The 15,025-nt window shown below is 40.8% G+C and overlaps 1 protein-coding gene across 1 annotated transcript in view; it reads right to left on the bottom strand.

Annotated features, from left to right (window-relative positions):
* Positions 1 to 15,025, bottom strand: part of IGF2R (insulin like growth factor 2 receptor) — an 88,475-nt gene that overhangs the window by 26,907 nt on the left and 46,543 nt on the right. The window contains exons 21-32 of the mRNA XM_074948713.1: positions 14,561 to 14,662; positions 13,781 to 13,955; positions 11,931 to 12,098; positions 9,095 to 9,235; positions 8,438 to 8,616; positions 7,892 to 7,979; positions 6,098 to 6,310; positions 5,091 to 5,221; positions 3,496 to 3,593; positions 2,184 to 2,320; positions 1,177 to 1,367; positions 291 to 417 (exon numbers count right to left, since the gene is read on the bottom strand). Of these exons, the coding sequence (XP_074804814.1) occupies positions 291 to 417; positions 1,177 to 1,367; positions 2,184 to 2,320; positions 3,496 to 3,593; positions 5,091 to 5,221; positions 6,098 to 6,310; positions 7,892 to 7,979; positions 8,438 to 8,616; positions 9,095 to 9,235; positions 11,931 to 12,098; positions 13,781 to 13,955; positions 14,561 to 14,662 (1,750 nt within the window). The remainder of the gene's footprint in view (positions 1 to 290; positions 418 to 1,176; positions 1,368 to 2,183; positions 2,321 to 3,495; positions 3,594 to 5,090; positions 5,222 to 6,097; positions 6,311 to 7,891; positions 7,980 to 8,437; positions 8,617 to 9,094; positions 9,236 to 11,930; positions 12,099 to 13,780; positions 13,956 to 14,560; positions 14,663 to 15,025) is intronic.

Here is a 15,025-nt window from a genome sequence, read left to right as displayed (position 1 = left end):
GGCTGAGATGGTAGTTCCTTTACACAATATTTCTCCCACTCACCTCAAAACAGTTCCCCTTTAGAGAAGGTGAGGGGAAAAACCCTCATCTCCCAGCACTTGAGAGTTCTCATGCCACATCTGGCAGAACGAGGGCAAGCTGACCAGGGTTCAGGGACCTCCCATTCTCCTCATTCGTTGTTACTGGCAATGACAGCTAACAGAGTACAAATGCAATACAGTTTCCAGCGGCTCTAACACATCTGGAACACATTGATGCCATGAGCATAAAGTGGTCATGTGTCCCTTACCTGTAGCAGGGTTGGTTACTCTGCAGTCATTTTGCATATTTCTTTTCAGAGGACATGCAGCAGCAGTGAACCATAAGAAAGTATATTCACATTCTTCGATAGCAGTTACTAATTCTGGTTTAGACTCCTGAAACACAGAAGATTTGAAAGAGAAAAAAAAAAATCAAGGTATCTTCACACAGGCACGTCAAACATTTAAATGTGACAGACTATCCTTATAGCATTTACCACTTAGGCCAAATCTGTCTAGTCCCACTCTGGTGGGAAAGCACCTGGACTCCTATATTATGTTCTGGTCATTTCATACTGACAAGGCAGAAGAAGTTCAGAGTAACAGTGACAGAAGTGATGATGGGCAAGAGGAATGGCATGAGGAGATTTAAAGAACACAGCTTGGGGGAGTGGGCTGTGATGACTTAAAGAGGTGGGAGCCAGGTAATCTGTAAATACTTTCAGGGTGTGAACACAGAGGGTGGCATATATATATTTGTGCAACAAGATAAATTAAAAAGGAACATTTGGCCCATATATCGGGGCAGGAGGAAAGGGATTCTTCTTCAAGAAGAAAGGTTATTTCAGCTGTGTAATACTTTCCCACAGCAAGTAATGGAAACTCCACTGCTGAGTATGTTTGAAAGCTAGAGAAAAATGTTGGACTATGTACTACAGAGAATAACTCTGCACTAGCAGGCATATTAGACATGAAAAAAGACCTTTCTGGTCAGTCACTCAAATTTTAGGAGTCTCAGATCAGGAGCTCAACTCCTTACTTAGCTCCCACAGCCAGTTCCAATCCAATTGCACAAAACGGTTTTTGCCCCACCCTTCTCAGAAAAGTGGATGCATAGCAGCAAGATAAAAACCCTACTGGTAGTACCATACTTACAACTCTGTTTTCATCACACTTGAGGCGTAATATTGTTGTCCTCTTGCGAATTTTGTCTGGACATGGCTCCCCATTTATGTACTTTAGAATAGAAATGCCATTTTCCCATTGTGGTCCATCAGCAACCTCACCTAGATTTATATATTTGGAACCATCCACTAAGCAGGCAGCCGCATCTGACGGACAAGACCCTAGACATGAGATAAACGCAGAAAAATGACGTTTGCTCTCTAACTCCATCAACAGCTGTCCCAACACAGTTTAGGATGCATGTTTACGAAACAAGGGATTCTTCCACATAAATATACCAGCAAATATAGCAGCGAAGTGCTAGGTTACTCACCAACATCACTTTAAAAGAAATGCTTAGCTTGACCGTCACTTTAAATGGCTGACCTCAGTCTCGAAAAGAACTGATTATGTTGCTTTTCGACACTTAGTCACTTCCACTCATCGCCCAGGGCTCTTTGCTTCCTTTATACAGCTTCACCACCCACTCACAGGGTCATGCAGCGGCAAGACAGGCCAGCCACAGCTGTAGCTGCTAGAAGGGAGGTCTGCTACTGCACAGATCAGCTACCAGAATACCTGCCCCTAGACACCCGGCCAAGAATCTAGGATCAGCTTGGTAGGGCTAGATAGAAGCAACCTCCTCAAAAGGTCACCCTCCTCCAGTGATGCTCTTCTATGTTATCTTGCCCACCCCCAAGATCTATGGTGGACTTGGAATAAAAGGGGGAAGAGCTAGATAGTAGTGAAGCAAGACTGAGGCTGTGGAGGGGTGAGGGTAAAGAAGAGAGCTGCTGGAGAACTCCACCACTGGTTAGAATGAAACTGACCCTCCTCCTGCTGCCCACAAGCCACAGCTGTGCCTGTGTCTACTCTGCACCTGGTGATCTTTTGCTTTGCTATTGGAGCAGTGGGGACAGGAGACAGGGCTGTCTCTCCTCCTGTTTTCATCCCATAACTACCAATGGCATTTAAATATATATTTCTCTTGCTCTTACCTGCACCTGCATGTAGCACTAAGGACTGGCAGACATTAATATAGTATTTTTGTGTTGAGCCAGACATTGGAATAGCTTCCCAGTTTTCTCGACGCCGTGTCAGAGGTGAAAGATCAAATGAGTTTCCTTTGTCGTCTCTGCATTAAACAAACAGTTTTACATTTAGATGAATCAAAGCCACCTCCAAAAGCAGACCACCACGCTGGATCAACAATTCTGCACGGATTCAGGGGAAAATGCCACATGCAGTAAGCATCTGGAACTCCTGCACCAATAGGAGGTTTCTATTAGCAGCATCCCAACTAGGTCTCACACCTCGTAGGTTTGCCAAGAGCAGCCATTAGATAGGGTGGACCAACGCTACAAGATGTTACGGAGAATCCTCTGTCTTACTCACAGTCACAGCGATTGCCAGATTTGGGGTCAGGAAGGAGTTATCCCTGCCCAGGTCAGATGGGCTGGGGCATTGGGGATTTTTTTCCTCCCTTCCTCTGAAGCATGGGGTGCGGTTCACGTGCTAGGACCATCTGGGTTTCTCTCATCTAATCAATTCCCTGCAACTGAGAGGCCTCTGGCACAGGGGCACCACAGTCTCCCCTGTTCCCTGCCTGTGGCACACAGTTCAGTCTTCTAAGGATTAAATGCTTTAGTCTAACTAAAGTCTCTGGGCTTACTCTAGGTGTGTCTGGGTAGAACTTCATGAATCCTGATATACATTAATTAGATCCTCTAGTCTGAATTCTGGGCTCTTCTGGCCTTAATCTCCATGAAACTATGACCTAGAGAACTATTCAAAAATGTTTTACTGGGAAAGCCTCACGAGTCATCTTGCTTCTAGGAGGGTCAGAGAGCACAAGCTGGTGGTCAGCTATAGTTCAGTACACAGACAGCAAACTCAAACATTAGGTTCCAGTTTCCATCATATGTACCCCTCCTTTTCAATAGCTCAAAAACCCAACACCAACAGCTTCATATTATCTCTGGCCTCTCTTTCTGCTCCTTCCCCCGCCCAGTCTAACATCCATCTTGCCATTAAACTGTTAAACCCTCCCTACTTCCCAAAAGCAGTCTATCCTATATACAAAATTAGTTCATAAGCTTAAGTTTGTTTTCCCCCATCCCAGAGAACTACATTTGCACTTGGGCATTGCTGATACGTGTGACAATTTAACCCATCGCTAATTCACACTGGATCACGTTAGAGAGAAATAGTGATTATAGCCACTCATGCTGAATACAATGTCTCCTGAATGGGCACATGTCACCACAAGCACATCACCACCCGTTTAGGTCAGAGGGAAGCACAGCTTACTTGTAGGAGCATTCTATAGATCGGAAGGGTGGACAGGCATATGGGGTGTGCCATTCAAACAGGTAGGTGCAATCGGGAGTTTCTTTTAGAAACACTGGCTGAGAAAAACAGAACCAGAGAAGTTTATATTTCACATATCTAAATACAGCGGTGAACAAAATTTCCCCTACTTCCTTATTTGGCTTTCAAACATTAGTGCAGTTGGACAAGACACCAGAGATCTAACGTTACACAGCTGAATGCAGAGGATACCTTCACATGTTACTAGTCCTAAAGTTGCGTACACAACTGGAGCTCAGAAAAAAGCCATTCGTCAAGGGCATGTAAAAATGTTACCCAAAGGAGAGGATCAAGAATGACTGGCTCTTCTAGAGGATTGTGGGGAGGGAGGAGTAGCAGAGCAGCATAAGGGCCACTGTTTCTTTAACCAGGAAGGAAAAGGAAAAGGAAAATGAGGGATCAGAGTGGACAGAACTGCTAGCTTCTGCCCAGTTCCCTCCAAAATGGGAGTGGGTAAGCAGAGCAACCCCAGAGCCACTGGTCCTTTCAGAGTATGGGCTAGGGAAAAAGGAGCAGAGGGATCAGGAGGAGGGCCACCTGCACCTTCACGGTGATACTGAGGGCTACAGAGACAGCCCTGTGAAGATGTAAATTAATTTTATTTACAAGGCAACAGATTTGGTTCATTGGGGATGGCAGAACTAGAAGTGCCGACATGGCCATAAAAAATAAATAAAGCAGGCCTTAGCTTTGGAAAGTTGGGGCTTTTAGGAACAATGCAGTGCAGCAATATATGTCTTCCAGACTAAGAGGCTTAATCCTCAGGCAAATACTGTACATTCCAGGAAGTTATTCACGCTTTGCAATGCAACTCTTCTGGATGCATTTGTTTGCAATTGGTTTCAAGCACACTCTTCACAAACATCGGGCAGCCTTAGAAATGTGGAGTCGACCACAGTCAGTTGGGGCAAGATTAGCATGATCAAGAGGAACATATTTCCCAGAATTCTGTACCTTCTAATAATTCACTTACAAGGTATGTTTGTTATAAAACAAATACTCTGTCACCGTGTAACAAAATAATAGAAAGAAAGCCCTGTTCTTCTGTAGGACAAGCTACTCATCCTTACGCCATGCGTTTTACACTTTAAAAGTCAAATTATTCCCTTATAAAAGGAAAGATCCTTTCCCAGTCTCCCTTAAAAGCTAGTTCAGGGCTCATGATTCAGCTACTGTAGTCACGGTAATTCTCTGGAAAGAGGAATGGTGCTAGAGATTTCCCTGGGGTCCCCACATCATGCCAGGCAGACATCCAGATGCCATATCAGGGTGCCCTTCATTTAGCTGCTGATGTGTTTTCTAGCTAGCCACATTATCCCACAACTCAGGAGGAGAACAAAACAATTTAACTCAGTCGGGGGGGGATGGGAGGTGTTGTTAATGGAGGACTACACTTTTCTTGAAACAAGATACATAGCTTCCCTTACACTTGTCTCCCCAGCCCTCTGAGTCTGGTAACTCACGAGGATAATTTCAGAAACTATTTTTTCTGCAGCTCCTGAAGACTTGTCTCAGTGTACAAAAGATATACTAACCTCCAGAGCGTTGTGATCACAATAAAAGAATATGGCAGTTGAGCGTTCATATATTTTGTGGCATTTCTCTCCACTGGTATAGTTGATTTTTATTAATCCATTTTCAAAAGTCAGCTTCTCAGTATACAAACCTTTTAAATTAGATAGAAGCAAATTACTACTTGAATCCAACTACAGAAAGTTAATCCAGTACATTTGCATAGTTATAGTCAATATTTCTGCCAGCAGGGCCACAAGGATTAAGTAAGCGATAGTAATTTTTTAAATTATACATTTCTGCCAATACCTGTCTCAAAATCACGACAGACAAGTTACAGGTTTCTGGTGATATTAAATTTTTTAGCTACATCGAATAATTCAATCTTCGCTTTGAAAGAAAGAAATTCTATGTGGCAAGATTGCCATAGTCGGAGGCCTTATGTGCTCTTCTGCAATGTCTTTACCATCATTGCCAGTTAGATGACAGAATGTGCCCAGGTTCTTCTTTCTACTCTGAAATCATCCTGACATTTTTCACTAAAGCCACACTCCTCCATTTGCTAGCCCATGTAGCCACCTCATCTGCCCCTTGTTCATTAGCTAATGAAGATTCATAGAAAGCCGCTCCAGCAAATGCGGTGCTCTCAGTCCCTCCGAGCTCAAAGGGAGGTCTGAACTCCCAACTCAAGCTACTGATTCACTGTGGTCTGTACCCTACAGTTTTGTGGCAGTACAGGACTTATTCAAAGATGACAACTGGATTTGGAGAATCACTGACTAGAGTCAGAAGAAGAGACGGTAAGGACTGCTTCTAGTTATACAGAAGCCATTTTAGGGAACACGGAAGTAGATGTTGCTCTTTAAATGATGTTTTACTATTTTATATTAGGATCTGCTTGGCAGTGGTTCTTTACCTCCAGGAGATGCATAGTAAAGCATGATGCCACTGAAAAGCTGCACTCACATTTCCAGAGTGATGTAGTAACCCCCTCCCAACTCCTTTTCACTAAATCCAACAACTACTATACCTGCTACTTTTCTAAGAGATGGGTCTTTCCTCTTTACTTGGCATGACGACACATTGTTCTGATGATTCGGCTGAGGGCATGCTTCCGTTATTCTCTCACAGACTCTGAAATAGTAGTCATATTCATCTGTACTCACTTTCTTCTCCTTCCCAGAAAGAGGCCTCAGATCATACACAAAGCTGTACCTTGGATCTTTAACTTGACAGTTATCTCCTTTAAATCAAAGTTAACAGAAGGCTTAAACTGCAAATAAATTAACACAGCTAAACACAAGTTATGTAAGATACGCTCAGAGACAGTCATACATACCCACAGCTGCAGAGTCAAACCTGCACAAAGGACAGTCCTTATTAGGCAGCCTCCTGCCCATCACTCCTAAGAGCCCTAGAGTAAATTTTGCTCCAAACTTTATTGGAAGGCCACTTCAATTAAAGCAACTCATTTCTGTTGATCACGTGAGAAGCCACTTAAGAGTTTTACTCTTATTTAGCTTTTAGTGACAATTTATTAAGAGAAAAGCTCAACAATTCTTAACCCCTTAAACTTGTTAAATAAAAACTTATAATATTCACTGTTTTAAAGCAATATTCAAAAATAGACTCATGAGGCAAAATATGGCCAGGGAATCAAAAACGGTCTAGGAAGCAGGACAGAGTAGGATTAAATAGTCAACTTTCATCATGCCAAAAGGTTAAAAGCAGAGTGCTGCCAGGTCCAGGACCTTTACTTATTAATGATCTGCAAATGGAGAGTGAGTAGTGAGGTAGCAAGGAGGAGAGCAGTTTTGGATGGGCAGCTTATCCCATTTCTGTCTAGTGTAGAGCTCTTAAACCTTTCTCTAAGCATCAGGTGGCAATACTGGACTAAGACTACCTCAGGTCTGATCTGCAGTGGCAATTCCTGTGTTCAGCTGCCATAATGTACATTTACATATTTTATTTGTCTATCACAACTTTACTTAAATGGAAGAGCTAGAGAGTAGTTGTGGGTTAAACTGTAACTTGAAGAGCCAAACCCTCAGCTGGTGTAAGTCAGTATATCTTCACTGCCTTCAATGGATGGAACTACACTGATTTACACCAGCTAAGGTTCTGGTGCCACATTTTAAACAGATTTTAATCAAACCAAGACACCTGTGTGTTGAGAATCACCACTGTGTATTTTGAGCTATTCCCTCCACACGCCACCAAGCTTACTAGGTTCCAAATAAAGGTAATTCTAATGGGATTGGCCTTTGCAGCAGTACTGATCCTACAGCATTATCAAGAGTAACAATGGCTCAGAGTACTTTTATAACAAAAGTTCTGAATTTTGCTGATACATCATGACAATTTAAACAGAGAAAAAACTAAGAATTCAGGATCACAATGGCACACAGAAGTTACCAGAAAGCTTCTATGGAAGGCTGGGCATTTAACATTAGACCTTGAAATAAAAAAAAAAAAAAAAAAAAAAAAGTACCCAACCCCTACCAGCATGAGGGCTAAGTTTAGGAGTCTGGGTCAGACACCTGTGCTGCCACACCCTACCCTAGGGTTACCACTTTGTAACTTTCATGAAGCACAGTGTACGATAAAAGTACACAACTTGTTTGTCACCATCACAGGTCAGTGGATTTTTCAGATACTAAAAGCTCTCTCTTCATAACCAAGATGAGCCTTTCGTGCTCCGAGATTTTGTATATGAAGGAGCAATTACACAAGTATTTTCACAGAAGCATTGTGTACAAAACTGTTGTAATATTAAAGAATAAGATCACATTTCATATTTAATTCCAGTTTAGAGACTTTTTACCTTCTGCTTTGTGGACAGGACAGGCTGCCAGCGTTCTCCATATAAACACAAATTCACAATCCTCCTCATGCTGAAACACAGGTGACCCCTACAATACAAACACATGGGGAATAATCACCAGTTCTAATATTTAAGGTTTCTCTTTCTAGGTAAGCAGTGAGAGGGGAGAAGATAAATGCATTTTATAAAAACAAACAAACTCCAAGTGTATTTCTAAGTCATGGAGATTGAATTCAAGCAGACTTGCATCTAATGCCAGTACTTTTAACCCTATGAATCAGGTTCCTGAACAAAGCCACTGTTATTGAGTAATAATGGGGAGTCTAGTATTGCACAGAATAAAACTTTACTCAGTAAAGGCCGATGAAAATGATTTTCCCTTTTCTGGCTATTAGAATACATTGAAAAACTTTGCTAAGCAAAATTTAGAGGCCTCCAATTCTGTTTTTTTCTGGAATGGAGAAATAAAATACATTTCGTTACGTGCCATAAGACGGTACTATTACCAGGATTTGACTTTTATATAAAACCACCACACACACTTACTAGGGTTTGATCACACTCAAAGAGGATACGTGTAGAATAGCGCTGTTTATCTTTGCATGTGTCACCATTCAAGTAAGTAATACTAAGAGACCCATCGGTAGCAGCTTGAGGACTTATCTGAATAACACCAAGGTTCTGGCCTTTATCAGCAGATTTCACACAAGATCCTATTGCACCACCTGCAGGAATAGGAAATTTTATGTCATGCTGCATTTTCATTACAGAAAAATCCACTTATGGAGACATAATTTAAAAAAAGCAGAGTGGATCAAAAAATGCAGTAGCTCATATCAAAAAGAGTGAACTGGGATCACTATATAAAAAGTGTCACCAGTTCATCTGAAACTGACAGCACATTTTATTCACAACTTTACTTTGTTTTGTTAGACTGAAAATGCACCTTGCTAATCTTATGTATTCATGTTAGTGGTTCCAACAAGTTGTCTTACCAGATTAAGATAAACAGAAGGGGCATTTTTTTAAAATGTATTTATGGCTACCACCTTTGCTATAGCCTGTACTAACAAACTGGTTCAATCCTAAAATAAACATAACACAGAAAGAGATAAATATCAATTCTTTACTTCATAAAAATTACTCAAGTCATAAAACCACAAGCTAGGAAGAGAGCATTTTAATGCACCACTGTCAGCTTACCAGGGCATCCGGGCACATAAGGAAGAGGCTTGCAAACATTCAAATAGAAAGTTCTTTTTGCATCTTTTGAAGTATCTACAGCAATCCAGGGCTCTCCCTCCTTGCTCAAGTCACTTAGATCATACTCATTGCCAGCTGAGTCTGAAATGTATTTGGGATGTACAATAAATTGAGGGGACATTAAATTGAAGACAATAAATATAAAAACTGACTTTTGTCATGTTCTTGTTACAAGGTTAGATGGCTCCTCGATACATACCGAAGTCTCATTACCAATATGAATTTATTAAGGCAACAGTTCCCAAACTGATCCATAGGACCCCTACCGAAGGTCCATGAAAAGCTAGCTGGCCAGCCAAAAATACTGGCTCTGTTATATCAAACTGCATGCAGTGTTGCTGTAGCCATGTTGATCCCAAGATATGAGACACAAAGTGGGTGAGGTAATATCTTTTAGTGGACCAACTTCTGTTGGTGAGAGAGACAGGCTTTCCAGCTTACACAGAGCTGTTCTTCAGGTCATCTTTGTGTAAGCTAGAAAGCTTGTCTCTCACCAACAGAAGTTGGTCCAATAGATTATCTCACCCACTTCATCTCTCTAATACCACAGTATGGACAGCTAGAAAATGTATTATATTCCCGTAGTTTTCCATGCAAGCATTGAGGTAGTTGTCACAGGAATGTTATGAAATGGACTTCTGGACCTTTCCTCTCCCATTTGTTGTTAATGTGGTACACTATGGAAAAGAGACAAGAATCCACTCCCAAATTAAGTACACTTGGTAGAGCATGTTTTTAGCTATCTATACTGAGGTGGCACCCGAATAGGATCAGGGTCTCACTGGGCTCAATGTCATACATACAGTTCTCAATGAAATTGATTTTTTTTCCAAGCAAATTTTTTTCCCTTGGCATAGTCTTCCAAATGAGCAGTACATAGACCTAATACTGCCGCACGTGGTCGCTTTTATCACTGAATCTGGAAGCAACAGTGATTTGTTTGTAGACAGATTCTAAGGGCATATTGCTACTGTTCTCACAGCTCTATGGGTATAAGGATATAATGGTCTATGGGCGTGAAACATGGACCTATTATGAACAGCACATTAAAAATCTTGACAGTTTCTATTTAGAGCTGGACATCAAATGGCAGGTCCAGGTGTCCAACATGGAAGTTTTGTCAAAAGCTGGTTCAGTTGGTATCAAGGGTTATTTGCTTTGCATCCAACTGATATGGACACACTCATGGACTGGTCATGTAAGTTGTATGCCCGAGACCAATCAAAACTAACTCTGTATTCTGAATTAAGCTCTGGTAACTAAGCGTGGAGGGTTGATGAAATGCTTCAAAAGAAACTGAAACAGCGTCTGCACAAAGTGAATATTTCAGTCAGACAATCTTTGAGTGACTGGCATCTGACCACATTGCATGGTGCCAAGCCATAAGGGTTGGGGTCTACAACTTTGAGAAGAACCACTTTGTGTAGTGGGAAGCAGATCACCAGCTACAGCAATAATGTGCAGCTCAACCAGCACAACCAGGCAAATGGCCCTGTGGTTAGTGTGGTAAGTGTTATTCTTCTCCAACTGGTCTTTGGAGCCATGCTATGACCCATCAGTACAAACTGAGATTGTCGACATCCTCTAATTCAGGGTGACTAATAGTAATAATAATAATAAATAATAATAATAATAATAATAATAATAATAATAATACAGACCTAGCTGCATGACATACAGACACATGCAAATGACCATACAGCTGACTCTTTCTAGTGCAGACTAAAGAATAGAGTGGTTGTCAAAAGTCAGCTATCAAGCTTGGCAGGGTCAAAATTTCATATATATCTATTTGCAAAGTCAATCAGTTCCTAGCTTTCTCCTAAAACCAAGGCTTTAAAAGTCTCGTACCCTAGGAACATGAGATACTATTGGCATGCAACAGATTTTCCGGATTCTAATGGGGTTAACAGTCATGAAGAGAGCTGCTTCCTTTTAGGTACTACTCAGCTACATAAATGAAAGTATTTTAGTCAAACTCCTTTTTGAGGACAATCCCAGCTTAGGACACCAAAAACCAAAAAGCTACCACTTGGTTTCCAAGTCCTTCATAATCATAAATCAGGAAACATTTGTAGCTTCACCATACTGAGATAAGGAACAAGTTGTTTTACTTATCTAAATAAGCAGCATCACCAATGTGAGTACTCTGGACACTTCTAACAAATACTTAAAAATACAAACAGCAACCCCATAATATACCAGATAAAGCACCCCTTGAAGCCCAAATTCTCCACTTTCACTAATAATCACTATCAATATTTGCTTCTTTAGCAGCCTCCTAACAAGATGTGCTGCAGGTGCAAAGAAGTTATCAGTAGGGTTTACATGTGAGAAAACAGAGTGGTAAAGAGCCAAGCCACTAGGAAAAAACAGTAACACGTGACTCAGATGTGGATTACTGATCAAATATACAACTAACATTTAAAAACGTTAGAAAAAAAGAGTGCTACATTAGCAAACAATTAATATGCACCATTAAATAACTGCAGTTTAGCCCTCCATGAGTCATCTACCCACGTTTTTACATGCTTATTTATAAACTGTAATTACGTTTTTGAGCTCATTTTTATAAAAAGAATCAAAACTAGTGCTAGCAAACAAGGGTTAGAAAAGTTCATCTAGACTCTTACCTGAAGATAATGAGTTTTTAAACATTTCTGATCCTATCTCAAACTTTCACTCGTCTCCATAGAAAGCTTTACCTTTCGTTCAATTACCCTCACCTCCATGATATGCATTTCATGGAACACCCCCACAGTCAAAATGTACTTACCAGTCACCTGGCAGTCTACTGGAGCAGGGGCACAGGCTAAGGCTGTATGAAACTCAAAGAATGTATTTTGAATTCCCAGTGCACTGTTTATTTCTTCCTCCACAAATTTAAGTTCTCCAGGGTATGAGTCATTACAGATGAAAGTCACTGTAAAAGTGTCTGATGCTCCTGTGTGAAGATACAGCAAATGATCTACTGTTGCATGCAACTGAGATTTGTTTTCTAATCTCAGATTAAAGAAAAGTGAGCACTCTAAGAATAACAGTCACTCTAACTCAGCATATCCATTTGTTGCTTTAAATCAAACTGTAAACCTTAATATCGGTCAGAAAAATTCGACCTTGTTGTCTGCAGTGTTTCGAACTACAACACAAAAAACTCCCAAACAGGGAGCCTTTAGAGGATCTTGGCCAGAATTATTCAATTGCCAATTAGAGTTTAAAAAAAAAAAAAAAAAAAACCACACACCACAGACTTGTCATTGGAAGCATATCAAATCATGGGCCGCTGAGGCTGATTTCAGAAACAAGTATGCCCAATGAGAACTGTGCTCCTTGAACGCTTGACCACAAAAAAAAGCAGCCCATACAGATACACACCCCCTCACTATTCAGGCATCAGATACAGTTGCCATGGTTGCTGACAAGTTACCCATGACAAAGTGAGCTCTGATTTCTAGGCAAAGTCCAGGATCTTGGCTCAGACATTAAGGAAACAATTACAGCAGCAGAAACTGCAGCACTCTTTTGGCCTATTCCAATGGAATAGCTTCCAAGCAAAAACAGAACAAATGGAGTCTCAAGACCAGCATTGCTGAGTGCAGTAGGTTGGGCGTGAAGGGAGAACAGAAGACACCCTAAATCAGACAAATAGAGAGGACTTAAGTTACATAGGGCTTCAAGAAGTAGTGCCAAGAAGCTTGAGCTTTACCTAGTATTTCTGACATTGATGTTTGATATCAACTTTCCAGTTAGTCTTCATAATTGTAGGTTATCCATTTTATATGGCACCCAGCAACAATATGTTTGGTGCCAACTGTTATGGTGACAGATCTTCACCAATCTATGGAGTATCATTTAAAATTAAAGCATAATGCTTAAGACGGTACATCGACCCTTCCTGCCCAGTGCTCCTTTCTCAAACGGCCACATTCCTTTCCCAATAAACGCCATGTCTCCCAGCTGGGAACCCAGAAACGGAGTACGTTCAGACATACAAGTGAACAGTTTCCTTAGCATGTTTCAGTTTCAGAAAGTTAGTCATGATAAGAAATAGGAGCAGTCATTCAAGACAGTATGCCACCTAGAGCTAATTAAAAGTTACTGATCAAAGTGTTTGAAAAGGTATTTGTCAAATTGAAAACTTGTGGGTAATTCAATTCAGCCACAGTTTTGCCAAAAAAGCCCAAAGTGATCATAAAAATGAAACAGTTTCAAATTGAAACTAAAATCAAGTTGGTTTTCCCCATCCCCCTTCCCACTCTTCTGGGGGGGGGGGGGGCAGAGGGGAGGGGATGTTTCTTCAGATTTTTATTAAGTTAAAAAACAGAGAAAAAGAAACTAAACTGAAACCCAAAACGTTTTGTTTAACAAAACTATGAAAATGTTGACATTTGTTTCATAGAAAAATTGAGAGAGTTTTTACTCAGCTTTTCTGCAGAACGAAAAATTCTCATTTCCTTTGAAGTTTTTGTAGAAATTAAATTTGGGTTTTTCCGCACAGCTTTAAAACACTGAATTTATCACATAGATTTTGTTGCACAAAGAACAGGGCCTGGGAATGAAAACACCACCACAGATCTAAAGCGAATGCCAATTCATTGAAACCATAGCACGGGATTTTGAACTCACCTGATTTTACCTCAAAATTGCCTCTGTAGGTAAGAGTTAGAAATCCTTCTGGGGACAGAGAGAGGGTTTTGTCCAATTCCACTATCCTCACCGATTTCTGATCTTCTACTTGACATCCACCAGCTGGTTTTCCGTGAATAGTACCACAATCCGGTGCTGGTCCACAAATATTTAGCTAAAAAAAATTAAAATGTGAATAATGTTAACTTGCCTGAAGAATTAACATTGAGAATCATTCCCACATAAAAGCAACATCAGAACATAGCCTCTGCTGTTTCTGGCCCACAGGAGGGCTGTCTATACAGGATAATTAAATCCTGCATTTCTGCACTCACCCTGGTTCTTGCTTACTTCCTTTTTTATGTATGTCGACATCAGTACAGAGAGGGTAGTTGATCTGTTTATGACCCTCCACCACCATCCAAAAGAAAAGGGAGCACAACACGCAGTAAAACCAGAAACACAGCAAAAACCACACCAGTTTTATCATTTTGTCAGCATCAGGAAGATGGCTTTCAAGTTACTTTCGAGGTGTACCAAGTGTCAGTTTGACTTTTTCCTCAAATTTCTTCTCACCAGCCACTGAAAAAAAACTACTTAACTGCCTTCCACTCCTCTCCCGAAGTAAGGCATTGCCTGGCTGACTCATAAGGATACTGGCACAAAGGATAGGATCAGCTGTCAAACTTTCCACTTTACCAACTAAGACCAGAAGGCATGAACCAGCTGCAGTCTGTACATTTAAAAAAATAAAATAAATATAAATAAATTAAAAAGTACCATAAATGTCTTCCCAATTCCACTAGTTATATAGCCTTTTTCTGAAGCTAGCGGTTGCACGTTGAACAAAAAGCCACTGTTTGGATCTCTCACAGAGCAGGACTGAAAAAAAATGGAGGTGGGGTTGAGAGGTGGAAGAAGAGGGTTAGTTATTTTAAGAAGGGACCTGCAGATAAACTTGGAAATTATTATTTGTAAAAAGGAGACGCTATATACATAGCTTTAAAAAACTGCACCTTTACAAATATGCATAATGACCAGGAGGGTCACAACGTAATTTGGGCAAGGGCTAACTGAGATTTAATTTAGACTACTAACAGTAACACCACATTTGTATTCTTTAGTGCAGTGCAAGGACAGCTGCCCATTTACTGTCTGTGAAGTTACCCAAGAAAGCATGCACCGCTGGCATACCGGTACAACTGAACATAATCCTCTGTAAAGCAAGTCTGAAAAGTCAAATAA

Source organism: Natator depressus, chromosome 3 (assembly GCF_965152275.1).
Source record: "Natator depressus isolate rNatDep1 chromosome 3, rNatDep2.hap1, whole genome shotgun sequence".
NCBI lineage: Eukaryota > Metazoa > Chordata > Testudines > Cheloniidae > Natator > Natator depressus.
Note: the sequence above shows the minus strand (reverse complement) of the source record. Positions and strands in the feature narration are given on the sequence as shown.